Source organism: Bos indicus, chromosome 25 (genome assembly GCF_029378745.1).
Source record: "Bos indicus isolate NIAB-ARS_2022 breed Sahiwal x Tharparkar chromosome 25, NIAB-ARS_B.indTharparkar_mat_pri_1.0, whole genome shotgun sequence".
NCBI classification, from domain to species: Eukaryota; Metazoa; Chordata; class Mammalia; order Artiodactyla; family Bovidae; genus Bos; species Bos indicus.
The window spans coordinates 18,034,349-18,050,738 of NC_091784.1; the positions used below are offsets into that span (position 1 = coordinate 18,034,349).

The 16,390-nt window shown below is 45.5% G+C and overlaps 1 protein-coding gene across 3 annotated transcripts in view; it reads right to left on the reverse strand.

Annotated features, from left to right (window-relative positions):
- TMC7 (transmembrane channel like 7) overlaps positions 1 to 16,390 on the reverse strand; it is a 62,628-nt gene that overhangs the window by 37,995 nt on the left and 8,243 nt on the right. For all 3 annotated transcript variants that reach the window (XM_019987921.2, XM_019987920.2, XM_070779726.1), the window contains exons 2-4: positions 7,420 to 7,663; positions 6,424 to 6,572; positions 3,332 to 3,499 (exon numbers count right to left, since the gene is read on the reverse strand). In XM_019987921.2, coding sequence (XP_019843480.2) covers positions 3,332 to 3,499; positions 6,424 to 6,572; positions 7,420 to 7,663 — 561 coding nt within the window. The remainder of the gene's footprint in view (positions 1 to 3,331; positions 3,500 to 6,423; positions 6,573 to 7,419; positions 7,664 to 16,390) is intronic.

Sequence of the window (16,390 nt, forward strand, 5' to 3'; positions counted from 1 at the left end):
GTGGAAACCGCCTCAGTCTTTAGAACCTTATCATAATTTGTGTACATATGCATGTACACGTAGTCATATACAGTTACGTATGGCTGTGTTTATGAATCTATTTGCAACCCAAACCCCAGGGTACCAAGTACAATACCATTTTCCCCTTTCACTATCCTAAGTATCTAGGGATATACGTTTTTCTATACATTTTGTATTATAAGGGTCTATTACAGTACAAGTTTTCTGACTATATTGGCATTTTACGTTTTGGAATTCATGTTTGCACATGTTTTGGAAGATGTGGCTGATATAATTATTATTGCATCTTAAGCATATCCAATTTTAAAAGATCTCTACATGTACGTAAATTAACAAGCTGTTTCACTCTAAAAAAACACATATTTACCTACATAAAACTGATCAAGAAATTTTTTGAACACCAATTTTAGTGACACTACATTGTGCTTGATCAACTAATTCACTTGCTTTGTATCAGTCAGCTACTGCTGTGTAATAAATAGCCCCAAGTCTCAGTGACTTAACCTCCAAATATTTATTTTCTCCTTCATGGTCTGCAGTTTGAGAACATGAAGCTCATTCAGGATAAGCCAGGATGGACACCAGGCTCTCAGTTACATGGAGGCCTTCTCTCTCTGACTCCACTCAGGGGACAGACTGGAGATGCAATGGCTATCTGGGGGGATGCTCTCTTCATGACTCTTCTTATAAGGCAGGACAACCACATAAAGCCATTTCAAGCTAAAATTCCACTGGACAAAACAAGTCACATAGCCAAGTGCAATATCAGTGGGGTCAGAAAGTATTCTTGGCCCGCAGTGGGAGGCTCTGCAAGTCACAATTACAGGAGAGTGAAAAACTGGGGAAAATAATTCAATCTACTACCCCTTCTCTGGGCCTTAGTTTCCCCTTTGTTAAAATAAGAGAGTTGAATCAGTTTCTCCAAGGCCAATCCCAGCTTTTCTATTTTATAATTCTAATGTGAGTGTTTATTTATTCATTCAACAAACATTTCTTAGTTACTATGCATCAGGTAGATGTTGGAGATAAAATGATGAGTAAGTAGAAGTTACTGCCTTTGAAAAGCTTACCATCTAGCACTAGAAAAGGCAAGTAGGAGTCAGGTATGTGTAAGGTGCTCAATGGTTTATGAATACAGTATTAGAGGTAAAGAGGAGGGAGATAGTCACTCTGTTTGGGAGTAGAGTCAGGAAGATGGAATGAGACAGCTGCTTCTCTGCTCATCACCCTGTCAAGCCTAGACATCAGCAAACTGTGGCCCGAGGGCCAAATTTGGCCAGCTGCCTCTTTTTGTCAGTACCGTGTTATCAGAACACAGCCGTGCTCATTCAGGACATCTGTCCACGGCCACTTTCATGCCATCATGGCAGCACTGAGTAGTTGCAACAAAGACCGTATAGCCTACCAATCCTAAAATATTGACTATCCGGCCCTTCCCAGGAAGTGTGCCCACGTCACGATAGGCTTCTCATGTCTCCAGTATGCTGAGTTATTCTCATCTCTGAACCTCTGCAACTGCTGTTCGTCTGCATGAAGATGCTTCCCCAAGTTCTCCAGTGGCTCCTTGTCCTGCTGGGCTCACCTGTCTTCACAGAGGGCTCGGGGACCCCTCCAGAGTCCTGGTGTCCAACCTCTCAGTACCTTATCCTTTCCCCTCCCCACAGGCAAATTCATCCTTCATACGCCTCTTCATGCGATCCCCTCCTAACCCCCACCCTTTGCTAGAGGGCACTACATGGACTCAGCTGTGGTAGCTCCTGCCAGGACCTGAATTAAGGGCTGGCACACAGCAGGTACTCAATAAGCACTGAAAGAATGAAAAAGGGAAGGTAGGTAAGAAAAGGAAGAGAGGGACTTCTGATCCTTTCCTGAAGGAACGAAGTCTAGTAGGTAAGTAAAAAAAAAAGCATGCATGGGAGGACCATGTAGTCAAAGGAAATAATGAGAAAGCAGAGACTCGTGGCATCCACGCTCAGAGTCCAGCTCCATTTCCTCCAAGAGGGTGGCCTCCCTCTGCCCAAGGCCCTGCTCACAGCTGAACGGACCACTGAACAGGCAGTGGTGCCCAGCAAGACAGAATGGTTTTCAGTTCTTCTAGAAAGAAATAATACTAAATAAATAAATAACAGCTGCCATTTATTAAGCACTTTCCATGGGCAAAGTACTGTATTATCTTAATACTCATTTAAAAATTATGAGTATGGCTTAAATAATCATTACTTATACTTAAAATTTTTTCCATATTAAATAATATACTTTATATTATTGTTTTTAATTATTTATAATCTCAATAGTAAACATTTTTTAATGGCCCAAGTATTAAATAGTGTAGTTATTATCTGAATAATGAAACAACTATCTCACTATTTATATCATCACTTTCCACAAATAAGGAAAATGAGGCTCAGACAGTCTAACCAACTAGTGGAGGTGGGCCTTGAAACTGAACCCAGAGTCCTCCCACAGCAGCAGGTGATATTCATCCGTGAAATGGACATATTAGGAAATGAGAATTCAGCATCGGGCATACAGTAGGCACTCAAAGAGTCAGGATTTCCACGTTACTCTCATTTGATTTTTAAGTGTAATAGAACTAAAACAAAACCAAATGTGATGAAAAGGAATGCTGAGGGCCACAGAAGTGACTCTAGAGGGAGTTTTTCTGGGGAAGGAGTCATATGATAGAAGCAAAACATGTTGAGCATTCAGTAAGAAAACACAGGCCCATTACTGCCACAGAGTCTGGCAAATTACTAGTGTTTAATGAATGGCAGCCTGAGCATCACCATTATGGGAGATAAAAGCCTTGAAATAAAAGCCTGAAATAAAGTCACTGGAGTAGATTGTATTATGTTTACTAAGTATTCCACTTTCTACCCTTCACTGCTTCTCCCAAATGCCTTGCTGAATCCAGGAGTGGCGAGTGACTTGCACTGGCTAAAAAGGATGTGTGTCATCTCCAGGCAGAAGCATTAGGAGCCAGCACATGTTTGCCACGACTCTTTTTTCTCTGGACATCGTGACTGCCAGTGGTCCGAAGAGAGGCTGCTCCATCAGCCTGGGCTCCAGAGAGAAGACAATGTGGAACAAAGGCACCACCAAACCATGATGGACACACAGTGTGAATAAGAAAGAACTTGGTGCTTATTAGACACTGTGCTATGGGGTCATTTGTTTCCGCAAACAGCCTAGCCTATCCTAATGCAGTCACCCAAGACTTGGATTATAAAGACCGCTAAAAAAGCAGCACTGAACTAGGTACACAATGAAAAGAACACTCTTCGTGGCAAGCCAGGCCTCTTACACTCACCCACGTCTTGAGATGGAATGAGAATAAAGCTGCTGTTGGTGATCTTGTATCTGGTGAGCAAGACTGGGAGCAAAACCACCATAAAGATGATCAGAAATATTACCAAATTCAGCAACACCAGAAATCGTAAGAAGGAGAAGTAGGACTGAATCCCAGTGCCAAATTTCCCTGGAAAAAAAGAAATTCAGAAATCACTGACCAGGAGTATGGCCCCAGCACCCACTGCAGGTTCAGTCAGCCACGGAGGACCGAACTGAAATTGGAGGATCTTGGTGGGGGAAGGAAGAATCATTTTATATTCTCCATTGTTGGCTTCAAGGCTCTATTTCCTAGTGATTTAAACTTTCACATGTAAATCTACAGTCAATTATAAATTACTAATTTGAAATGGTGTGAGGGAGGGGTCAATATTTACATTTTCTCATAGGAATATCTAATTAACTCAGCACCATTTATTGAACAGGTGATCTTTTCCCTAGTGAACTGCAGTAGTACTTTTGTAATTGACTATATACTTATGAAGGCTTCCCAAGTGGCTCAGTGATAAAGAAACCACCTGTCAAGCAGATGACATGGGTTCGATCCCTGGGTTGGGAAGGTCCCCTGGAGAAGGAAATAGTAGCCCACTCCAGTATTGTTGCCTGGGAAATCCATGGACAGAGGAGCCTGGTGGGCTACAGTAATGGGGTCGCAAAAGAGTCAGACATGAATTAGTGACTAAACAACAACAAATATATTCATGGACCTGTTCCTAAATTCTCTCTTCTGTTCAGTTGGTCTGTTTGTCTATCCTAGGACCAACACCAGACGGTCTCATCACTGCAGACTTAAAATAATATTTGATATATGGTGCTCTAAGTCTTAAAGCTCTCTTCTTCCTCAGGCATCCTTGGTTCTCTGCATTTCTATATAAATATTAAAATCAGCATATTTGTTTTGCACACATACATATGTGTGCAAAATGTGCTGATCTTCTTACCGAGATTATATGGAATATATAGGTCAGTTTGAGAACAAGTGACATCTTTATAATATTGAGCCTTTGAGCCATGAACATGGTATATATATAAGTTAATTTCTCTCAACAACATTTTATAGTTTTCTGTGCACAATTATTTCACACAGTTCTTTAGATGTATTCCTAGGTATAATGACACTATTGTGTAACTTATTTTTTAAATGTTTGTTGTTGGTATATAGGGAAGCCCTGGTGGCTCAGTGGTAAAGAATCCACTTGCCAATGCAGGAGATGCAGGCTCTGTGTCTGGGTTGGGAAGATCCCCTGGAGGAGGAAATGGCAACCCACTCCAGTATTCTTGCCTGGAGAATCCCATGGACAGAAGAGCCTGATGGGCAACAATCCATGGGGTCACAAAGAGTCGAACATAGTGACCAAGCACACACGCTGGTATATAGAAATACAATTGGTTTTATATACAGCTGTTACAACTAGCAACATTGCTAAATTCACATCAGTGCTAATAATTTGTTTTCTACAAATAAATCATGTAACCTGGAAAAAAAAAAGACAAGTTATTTCTTCCTTTCTGGTCATTGTGCCTTTTTAATTTTTTCCCCAATCATTGTACATTAGCTAGGACTTCTGAGATGATGAATAGAATCTGTGATAATTATCAACCTGTTCTTCATTCTCAATCTTAAGAGAAAAGCTTTCAATATCTCACCATTCATAGATCAGCTGGTAAAGAATCTGCCCGCAATGCAGGAGACCCTGGTTCAATTCCTGGGTAGGGAAGATCTGGAGAACGGATAGGCTACCCATTCCAGTATTCTTGGGCTTTCCTTGTGGTTCAGCTGGTAAAGAATCCGCCTGCAATGCGGGAGACCTGGGTTCGATCCCTGGGTTGGGAAGATCCCCTGGAGAAGGGAAAGGCTACCCACTCCAGTATTCTGGCCTGGAGAATTCCATGGACTGTATAGTCCATGGGGTTGCAAAGAGTCGGACACAACTGAGTGACTTTCACGTTCACTTCATTTCACCATTATATATGATGAAAATCTCCAGAAAGGTGGCCCCTTAACAGGAGAGGAAGCTGGGCATGGTGGCAAAAACCTTGGGCTCTGAAGCTTCATTGCCTGGGCTCAAATTCTGGATTTGCCTTATCTTAGAGAATGAACCAGGGCAAGTATTTTAACCTGAGACACACAGATGATAAATGCCGACAGTACTTTTTAATTAAGGTATATACATTATTTTTTAGATACAGTGCTATTGTGCCATAACAGACTACAGTATAGTGTAATCACAACTTTTATATGCACTGGGAAACCGACAAATTGTGTGACTCACTTTATTACTACATTCACTTTATTGATAGTCTGGAACCAAACCCGCAATGACTCCTAGGTCTGCCTGGGCTGTGCTTAGTCACTCAGTCATGTCCGACTCTTTGTGACTCCATGGACTGTAGCCCGCCAGGTTCCTCTGTCCATGGGATTCTCCAGGCAAGAATACTGGAGTGGGTTGCCATTTCCTTCTCCAGGGATCTTCCTGACCCAGGGATCAAACCTGGGTCTCCTGCATTGCAAGCAGATTCTACACCAACTGAGCTACTGGCAAAGCCTGGTCTGTCTGTACTTCATCCCAATTCTGACCATTATGGGGAAGTAAGTGTGTTCAGGGCCATGGCTGCCTCTGCAATCTGATAAGTCCTATTGAACCCCATCTTGCAATAATACTCTTAAATGCACAAAATACAAATGGTTATTTGTCCATATGATATCACAATATTACAAACTAAATTGGCAATAGATTAATACACGAATATCTTCATTAGTATTCAAAAATAAGACCTAGTGGCAGATCTAATCACTGCTGTAATTGCAAAGCCAAGATGAGCACACGACCTATTCCCGGACAACTGCAACACGTAGAAGGGACGGGAAGACACCTCGTGATTTTCCTGGTGATGAAGACACAGGCTCTATTAGCCCTAACTGTGGTGTGCTGCTCGCATTCCCCATGGAAGGAAAGATGACATTTCAGCTGAAGGTGGGTGAGAACAAAGCCGTACTTTCTCTAACGGCAGGCTACTTCTGCAGAGGAGCACAGGCAGTGTGGGCTGCGGTACCTTCTATGCTGCGAATGTCCTCCCGCCACAGCTCCAGGTGGGTCGTCATCTCTCGAGCCTTCTCTATGAACCTCTTCCAAGACTTGCTGCTATATCGTTTCCACTGGTCCCACTCAGACAGGTACTTCATTTGGGTCTCCTGAATGTCCCTGCATTAATAAACAAGCATGAGAATGGCAGGGTCCCCAGCTTCAGCATCAGATAAAGCCCCGACCGAGAGGATGTGGAAAACCTGGAGCCCTCATACACTGCTGGTGGGAATGCAAAACAGTGCGACCACAAGGCAAAAGTTTGACAGCTCCTCAAAAAGTTAAACAAAGAATTGCCATACGACCCAGCAATTCTAGGTAGACACTCCAGAAGAATTGAAAACAAGGTCCAAACAAAAACTTGTACACAAATATTCAGTGCAGCACTAATCACAGTAGCCAGAAGATGCTAACAACTTAAATTTCTATCAAAGGATAAATGAATAAACAAACTGATATAGCCACACAATAGAATATTATTCAGTCATAAAAAGGAAGTACCGATACATGCTACAACTTCGATGAACCTTAAAAACATGCAGCTAAGTGAAAGAAGTCAGACACAAAAGGTCCTGTATTATACGATTGAATTTACATGAAATATCCAGAATGGCAAATCTACAGAGATAGAGAGTAGAATACTGGTTGGCAGGAGCTGGGGGTTAGGGGTGCCTGTAGAAAGCAATGTGGCTTTGGAGGTTGCAGAGCCGTAAGACAGAAAGAGCCTGGGTCCCTGAGTGACTGCAAAGTCTCCCCTTGACCTCAGCCCAGGACCTTTATGTGAGCAAGAAATAAATTTCTAGTACACTGAGATTTTATGTGTGTGGGTATCTTTGTCATAGCAGCTTAGCTTATCCCAAGTAATAAACTTAATTATGTGAACTCGTCAGGAAATGTATTTTATGCCTAAAAGGCCCCCTTTCCCAAAACATACATCATATGCCCTCCAGATGGCGACCGGACAAACCTTAGTCTCCGCTTCTCAGAAATGTTCAGTGCATATTTTCGAATGGATTGGCTATCAAGGTCTTCAGTGAGTTCTCCCTCCAGTTGGAAATTGTAAGAGTCTGTTGGCTTCAGCAAAGTGCCACTTTGCTTGTCCCGGGAAAGGATGGTTGTCCTCTTACGGGCAATGGAGCGGTAACTTGGCAATTCTTGAAGGAAATTCACAGGTGGAGAAGAAAAGCAACTGGAGTCCAAAGAGAGGCTCTCTGGGTAAGAAAGAAGAAAACCATCATTCTCCCCAGTGAACCTGGGAGCCAAAAGCCAAAACTACATAGGACACTTGGATCTCAGAGACCCTAACTAAACCTCACAGACACTCAGGAGCCTAGGGCGCTGACCAAAGGACTCCTTAATTATTTTATTTACCAGGATGGTACTCAAGCTCAGGACAATAAAATCATCTGCAAAAGGGTTCACTTTAAGCAGACGTGTTTGCAAACATACTTTACATTACATGATACTTGCATTCTAGTGTTTGGCTGCAGCCACTTGCTAAGTGTGAGGTTTGGAGTAACCCAACCTGCTTTTCATTTGTCAAATGGGATGCATAGTGACAAGAACATCATCGTCAACAACAACAACACCAACAATAATAATAGGGTTTATGGAGCATTTCCTATGCACCAGGCACTGTGTTAAGAGATTCACACGCACTCATGGGATGTGGACTGGCCTTATGATCTGCCTGGACCGACAGAATGCAACAAAATTGATGCAGTGTCAGTTCTAAGTCCAGCCTCAGGAGGCCTTGCCGGCTTCAGCTGCTCTCTGGACCAGCTGCTGCTTTGTGAACAAGCTGGAGCTAACCTGCTGGAGGTGGAGACCAGGCAGAGAGGGGATGATTGCTCCAGGCCAGCCTACATAGCCTACAGTTGCTCAACTGACCACTGATCCCTCACACATAGGGAGGCAGGTACTATTATCATCCCCATTTTACAGATGAGAAAACAAAGTCACTCATGGTTCCCCAACCCCTTGCCCAAGTCCTCAAAGCCCTGCACAATCTGACTCCTGCCTGCCTGCCAGCTCCTCAGGCCCTGTGCCCTCCAAACTACATTTCTTAGGACCCTTCATACACTAAACTGGGCCTGATCCCTCCTCCTCAGGGCCTTTGCACATGCTGTTCCCTCTGCCTGGACAGAATCTGCTCCATCTCTTAGCTCCTACTTGAAAGTCTCTTCCTCGAGGAAACCATCCCTGCCTCACTGTACTTCTACTGTTACATATTTTCCCATACACAGTAAGCCCTTGACAGCACTTACCACAATCTATAACCTTGTATTTATTTGTATGGCTATGTGAGCACGTCCGTCTTGCCCCGTGGACTCTTGGAGGGTAGGGACCGTGATGATTTCCTCACCACTGCGACCCAGGACCCAGTGTAGTAGTTCAAGAAAATACTTGGCTCAGAGCAGTTCAACACTCACTCACTGATAGATGGATGAGAGGATGACATCTGTACTTTGCCTGTGCTTAGAAAGCGTGTTGGTGGGGAGGGGAGCTGCAAACAGAGCCAGGTCTGCCTACTCAAGACTCTTCACGCTGCTCCATCAGGTCATGGCTGGAGGCCAAGTTTTGCCGCGCCCTGTACAGCAGTCCACAGAGGGAGAGCTTTCCTTTTGGAGGTGAGGAATGAACACCACCATCAGGGTGGATTTTATGCCTGATCTGATCCTAACTGGGGAAGACCATCCTGAATGGAGACAGGACATAGAAGGAGGAGGTAGGAGGCAGCTGTAATAATAAGCAATTCCCCCGACAGGCAGCAAAGCTTCCTTGGATTTGAATCCAGGCTCTGTCAATTACCAGCTGCGTCTCTGGGAAAGTTACTTAAATCTCTCTGAGCTTCAGTTGCCTCACCTCAAAAAGAATTCATTCACCAAGTATACCTATCGTGTGTCAGATGTGGAGCAAGGGATACTGAAGTGAACAAAGTAAACATCTGACTCACACGACACTTGTTTTCTAAGGAGGGGGCATAGCAAGATCAGACAACACACATGCAATAAATATGCCAGGAAGTGTGTGCGTGCTCAGTCACTCAGTCGTGTCTGACTCTTTGCAACCCCATGGACTGTAGCCCGTTATGCTCCTCTGTCCATGGGATTTCCCAGGCAAGAATATTGGAGTGGGTAGTCATTTCCTCCTCCAGGGGATCTTCCTGACTCAGGGATCGAACCCTCATCTCTTGTGCTTCCTACATTGGCAGGTGGGTTCTTTACCACTAGTGCCAGCTCAGAAGCCCATGCCAGGAAGTAATGAGTGCAAAAAAAAAAAAAAAGAATCAGGTAAGGGCACAGAGGTAACAGGCAGGGTACACTGTTTTTTATAAGATCGAGTCAGGTATGGCTTCTCTACTAAGGTAGCATTTAAGCTGAGGCTAAATGGAGGGGTGGTATGTATACCCTGTGGATACTGGTGAAGGGAATTCTGGGAGAGGGAAACAAGTGCAAAAGTCCTGAATCAGGGGTGTGTGCGATGTGTTTGAATTAGAGCACAGAGGCCTGGGTGGCTGGGGAAGAGTGATTGAATGGGAGCCTCGTAGGGTCTTTTGTTGATGGCCCCCAAAGAGCTACACCAGCCCTCTGGGGTCCCCTCCCCTTGAATCTGGGCTGGATCTGTGACTTGCTTTCACCAAAGCTGCAACAGAGGTGACACTCTGCCAGTTCCAGACTCAAGCCTTAAAAAGCCTGGAAGCTTCTACCTCAGATGGTAAAGAATGTGCCTGCAATGCAGGAGACTCTGTTCGATCCTTGGATCAGGAAGATCCCCTGGAGAAGGGAATGGCTACCCACTCCAGCATTCTTGCCTGGAGAATTCCAAGGACAGAGGAGCCTGGTGAGCTATAGACCATGGGGTCACAAAGAATTGGACATGACTGAGCAGCTAACATTTTCACCTGTGCTGCTGGGAGCCTGGGGCTGCTGTGTAAGTTCACCTGTGCTGCGGGCACAACCACGTGGAGAGAAAGAAGCTGCAAGCCTCCAAGGAAGACAGCCAAGGAACTGGATGACAGCGAGAACCAAGGTCCTGGCTTATGAACCCAGTGAGCCAGGGTCCCCAGCCCTCCGGGTCATCCCCGCCATGGGCATGAAAAGGCCACTGGATGCTCAGAGCCAGCAGACATGACACACAGCTGGGCAAACTGTCTCCTCTGTAGCCTGTTCAGTTCCGGATGCATAGGATCAGCAGAAAGATTACAATGGCTTAAGCTATCACGTGTGGCGCAATCTATTAAGCAACAATAGGGAGCTGGGACAGAAAGAGTAGAAAGCAGGGGTCAGAGGTGGCCAGGCCAGACCAGGTCAGACTCTGTGGGCTGGGCTATGACCTTTCGATGTGGCAGATGGGCAGTCACCCAGGGTTCTGGGCCAAAGCATGTTGTGATCTGACCACATTTCAAAGGGTCACTCTGTAGGTTTTGAGGCTAAGGACAAGACCCATCACAGGAGAGCCAGCTTATGAGAATCAAAGGCGATCATGCAGATAGAAACACTGAGCACAGCCCGGCACGCAGCAGGCTCCGTAAATGTACTTATAGAGAGCAGGGCACTGAGAGCGGGGGACTGGCCAAGGCTTGATCCAAGCTGGAGTCTAATGGTGCAGAGCTGTAATCGTCACCTCTCTGATGGGCGTGTTCACACGGTGTAGCAGCTGACCCATTGATGATGACACAGACACGCGTCTGGAGCCCTGCCAGTCGCCAAGTATAAGCCTGTGAATCCCACTCAACCTTTCACTCCCAGGCCCCCGCACTCCCTGAGGGTATGACAGACTTCCATAAACTTCCATTGGTAATGTGGTCCCTAAGCAAACACAAGGGGCGGGGAGGGAGTGGACTGAAGGCTATGGAGTCCAAGCCCAGCTGGAGGCTGCTTCTCCCTCTGGCCAGCAACAAAGGGCTGTTATTAACCAGAACAAAGGTCTTTGCATCTGGAGGGGCAAATTCACTTTATATTCAGTGACCACGAGGTCAGGGACCCAGGGCTGGAGCTGGAAGCTGGCACCCCAGTGGAGACAAAGACCGTCTCTGAGTCACTTGTTTCTCATCTCAGAAACAGGGGATATAATACCCTGATCTCATCAACGTGATCATGAGGACACATTTACCACCAGGATAAATAATACTGGCTGGGAAGATTTGAACTATTTGAAGTACACAGTATGCATCACCACACTCAATTTTCTGAGCTGCTCTTTGAACAGAATTGTCCTATTTTACAGACGAAGAAACTGAGGCTCAGAAGGCTAGGTGTTTTGCCACTCACACAGCTGGAAGTGCTGAAACTAGGAACCTATCACGTGGCAAAGCTATAGGCTTTACTATAATTTGAAAATACTTCATAGACACTACAATGCCATACAAATTAACTATTGGATTATTCTTGCATCCACACCGCAGGAAGGATACATCCTGTCCACATTTCCCAACAACAGTCTCTTGTGGAAAATTCTATTTTCAAAATGGCCAGTGATTCCCACTGGCCAGTGGTCCTCAGAATAGGACCCCGAGCTTCTACTGCAGGGGGCACAGGTTTGATCCCTGGACAGGGAACTAAGATCCCGCATGCCGCAATGTGACCCTCCCCCACAAAGAAAATCCAAAACGGCCATCATTGAAGAGGAATGCTTTTTTCTTTTCAGACATCCCTGGAAGTTCTCCATCTTCAAGTAAAAAAAAAAAAAAAAAAAAATTCACAACCTTTGGACACAGGCATCATTTTTATAGCTGATCTACCTCCAACCCTATGTATCTAGGACCACACACTTTCTACAGCATGATGTCACTGAATTTCTTATGCCAACCTGGGGGAGGTGCCCTGGCTTTCTTCAGGGACCTGAGGCCCAGAGAGATGGCAGCTTGCCCAAGGCTTTGATGCCAAGACAGACTCCTGGTTCTACCGCTTCTTAGAAAGGCAGGTAGCATCACCTCTCCTAGCCGTGGATTTCTCGTTTGAGAGGACAAGAATGTCTCATGAATGTCAGATGTTCTCTTGAGCTGATCATTTAAGCCTGTGGTGTGTGGGCTCCTTGATGACCATTTGCCTGGGAGGCAGGGGCATGTCTCAGATACTGGGGTGCCCCCATCTAGGAAGCTCTAGAATCTATTAGCCACTGGAGCCAGATTTCAGCAAGTAGGTGGTTACTTAGGTGGGAGGACGGCCAGATAATTACAGGAGATATGGAGGCAGGGGAAGGTATAACAATGCTGCCCTTCCAGGTTAAGAACAAAGTTAGCCTCTTTGAAGCTTCAGAGCAATGTCGTGCTCACAGAAAGCCCTCCATCTGAAGAATGAATGAATGAATGGGCAGAGACAGGCACATCTAGAGAGCATCTTCAGGTCCCAATTTCCCTGGCAGCTCTTTCCACAGGACACCAACTCCTACACCAAAGGGCACAAACATTCCCAGAATGTGGGCACAGGCCAAAAGGCACTAAAACCACCACCACCTCCCTCACGAGCTTGCCAAAAACCTAGCCCGACTGGATGGGTGCTGGCTTCCCTTCAGGGTTTTTCTTCCCTCAAAGAATCGTGGGAACTCTAGGAAAGAAGGGACCTTCTGGGTCATCTGGTCCAGGCAACCTGCCAGTTGCTGTGGGAATCAGTTCTGTTTGATACCTTGTATGGGGTCCCTCTCTGGGTGGGACCCTGGGCTGGAGCCCAAGGCTCTGGAGACGATGAAGGTTTGCAGACTTGCTTCCTGCCTGCAAGAGCTTTCCCTCCCTCCTCCAACCAGCACGTGTCTCCTAAGTGTCCAGCCTACTACATCCCTGTCATTATCCCATCCTCCTCCCTAAGGATTTACCTGCATAGTCTCTGACCCTTTCCCTCCACCATTAGACTGTGACCTTCATGAGCAAAGGGACCTCATCTCTCTCCTTTACCACTGAGTCCCCAGGTTCTAGCACAGAGCCTGACTCACAGTGGATGCTTAATAAAAATCTGTTAAATTAATGAACGCAAGCATCAATTGTGAATAAATGAATTTGGTGCTGAGGATACAGGCAACACTGGCTCACCCATCAGGCAGATCAAAGTAAATATTTAGCACACCACCAACACACGGGCACCAAAATTGAGAAAAAGATCTAAGGAATTTAAGCACTTAATATTATTTTCTTTAGACATGATTTTTTTTTCACAACTGAAAAAGTTAGCAAAAAGTATTGAGATGTTGGCCACACACTGCTGGCTGCTGCTATTTAGTCACTAAGTCATGTCTGATTCTTTGCAACCCCATGGACTGTAACCCACCCGGCTTCTCTGTCCATGACATTTCCCAGGCAAGAATACTGGAGTGGGTTAGCCAGTGATCAAACCCGCGTCTCCTGCATTGGCAGGCAGATTCTTTACCACTGAGCCACCTGGGGGGCCCCTGACCATATATTACATCCTTTTCTATTTCAGGTACTTTACATAAGCCAACCCTATTAGACACGTGCATATACACTCAGTTTGACGTTACCAATAAGACAATGTAGACAACAATTTCAGGGTTTCTTAGACTTATTTCCACTTATGTCTATGTGTGTGACATTGTTTTTATTTTGGATGCTAACTGGGGCTAGGCATCTGGATAATCTGCCCAATAACTGGCCAGCTGCCAAAGGTTCTTAATGCAGGGGCTCACGGTCCAGGGGGTCTGGTCAAAGCTGCTATGACATCTCCACCAAGTGCTCAAAAACCTCCGATGCCAGGGACTCATCATGGCCCTACTTCTGGCAAGGCCACCCACCCACCCACCCACCCATCAAGCCATTCACTCACTCACTCACTCAAAAAGATTTACTGAGCAATTGCTATGTGACATGCACTGTTCGAGGACTAGGACGCAGCCTTGAAGATGACCTTAAAAACTCTCCCTGCCTCTGGAGGAAACAGACAATAAAATTTAGTAAGTGTATTTCAAATGGTGATAGATGAATGGAGAAAAATAAAGATGGGCAAGGTAGAGATAGACAGAGAAGAGCAAGTATAAAGGGCCTGGTGGTCCAGTGGTTAAGAATCTGCCTTTCAATGCAAGTGGACACAGGTTCGATCCTGGTCGGGGAACTAAGATTTCACATGCCATCGGGCAACCAAGTCTGTGTGCTGCAATGAAAGATCTTGCATGACGCAATGAAGATCCTGCATGCTGCAACTAAGACCCAACACAGCCAAATAAATACATAAACATTAAAAAAAAAAAAAAAAAAGTTTACAAGGGCCCTGGGGCAGGACCGTGGCTAGTAATTTCAAGGAACAAGAAAGGAGGCCAATGTAGCTGAAGGAGAGTCTGCAAAAAGAGAGGAATGGGGTAGGAGGTTGGGAAAAACAAGTTTGGCCACATAGGGCCTATGGGGAATGGTGTTAACATACTTCGGTGAAGGTAGGAACTGAGGGGGATTCTGAGCAGAAGAATGACATCATCTGACTCAGATTTAACAGAAGAATGACATCATCTGACTCAGGATCTCTCTGAGCAGCCCTGTGGCTATTTTTGTCCTTGAGCTACACAGGTCAGTCTGGCTGTATCCCATGGCAGAACATCACGTATCAGGTCACATTGTCCTGCAGTGATGGAAATGTTCTATAATTGTACCGTTTGATATGGTAACCACGAGTGGCCACTGCATAACTGAAATGTGGCTGGTGAGACTAAGGAAATGAATTTTTAATTTTATCAGACTTTATTCAATTTACACTTTACAGCCACATATAGCTAGTATCTGGGCTTCCCTTGTGGCTCAGCTGGTAAAGAATCCACCCTCAATGCGGAAGACCTGTGTTCAATCCCTGGGCTGGGAAGATCCCCTGGAGAAGGGAAAGGCCAACCCACTCCAGTATTCTGGCCTGGAGAATTTCATGAACTGTATAGTCCATGGGGTTGCAAAGAGTCGGACACGACTGAGTGACTTTCACTTCACTTCACTTCATAGCTAGTAGCTACCGTATTGAACAACACAGAGGGGCCTCGTTCATAGGAGTCCAGAGTCTAGTCCGAGAGGGGAGGAGCCAGGGCCTTGAGAGCTTCCTCCGTCTGCCAGACTTGAGAACTGCAGGGCAGGGAGGACCTGCATGAGTCACACCACTGGGCACCTGGGTGGGGCACCTGGGGAATGACTGGGTCCAAGGCTTTATGACCAGACAAGCAAAAAGCCTTCAGGAGCAGTGACTAACTGCTCAGGGCAATCGGAGTCATGCAGGCCCCAGAACCCAGGTCTCCTGGTTTCCAAGCTTGTAGAGCATCCAGTGGGCTGTCCACAGAGCAGTTACTGTGATCCTGTCTGTCTAAGGAGGTGACAAGACCACCTGGTGGTTAAGTGCACTGGCTCCATAGCCTGCTGCCTGGATTCTAACCCCAGCTCCACTTGCTACCTGTGTGACCTGGCAAGTTTCTTGACCATTCCATGCCTCAGTTTTCCCACCTGTAAAATAGGGGCAGCAGTTCCCACCTCACATAGCCATCTTAAGGATTAAATGGCTATTGTATGTCAAGTGCTTAGAAAAGAGGACAGCAAACCTTTTCTGTAAAGAACCAGATAGTAAATACTATTCACCACACAGTTTCTGCTACAACTATTCAACCTGCCACTGCAGCAGCCATAATCCATAAATGAATGTGCATGACTGTTTTCTAATGAAACTTCATAAAAACAGATGGTGGTTCAGACTAGGCCCATGGGTTGCAGGAGACTCAGGTTCAATTCCTGGGTCAGGAAGATCCTCTAGAGATGGAAATGGCAACCTACTCCAGTGTTCTTGCCTGGGAAATCCCATGGACAGAGAACATCGACGGGCTATAGTTCATGGGGTCGCAGAGTCAGAAATGACTTAGCAACTAAACAACACAACAACAGTAGTTTGCAGACCCCGAGCTGAGAGCAGTGCCCAGCATACTGTGCTATGTACTTGAAGCCAGGACTCTGGTTATTTACTGATGAATTTAAC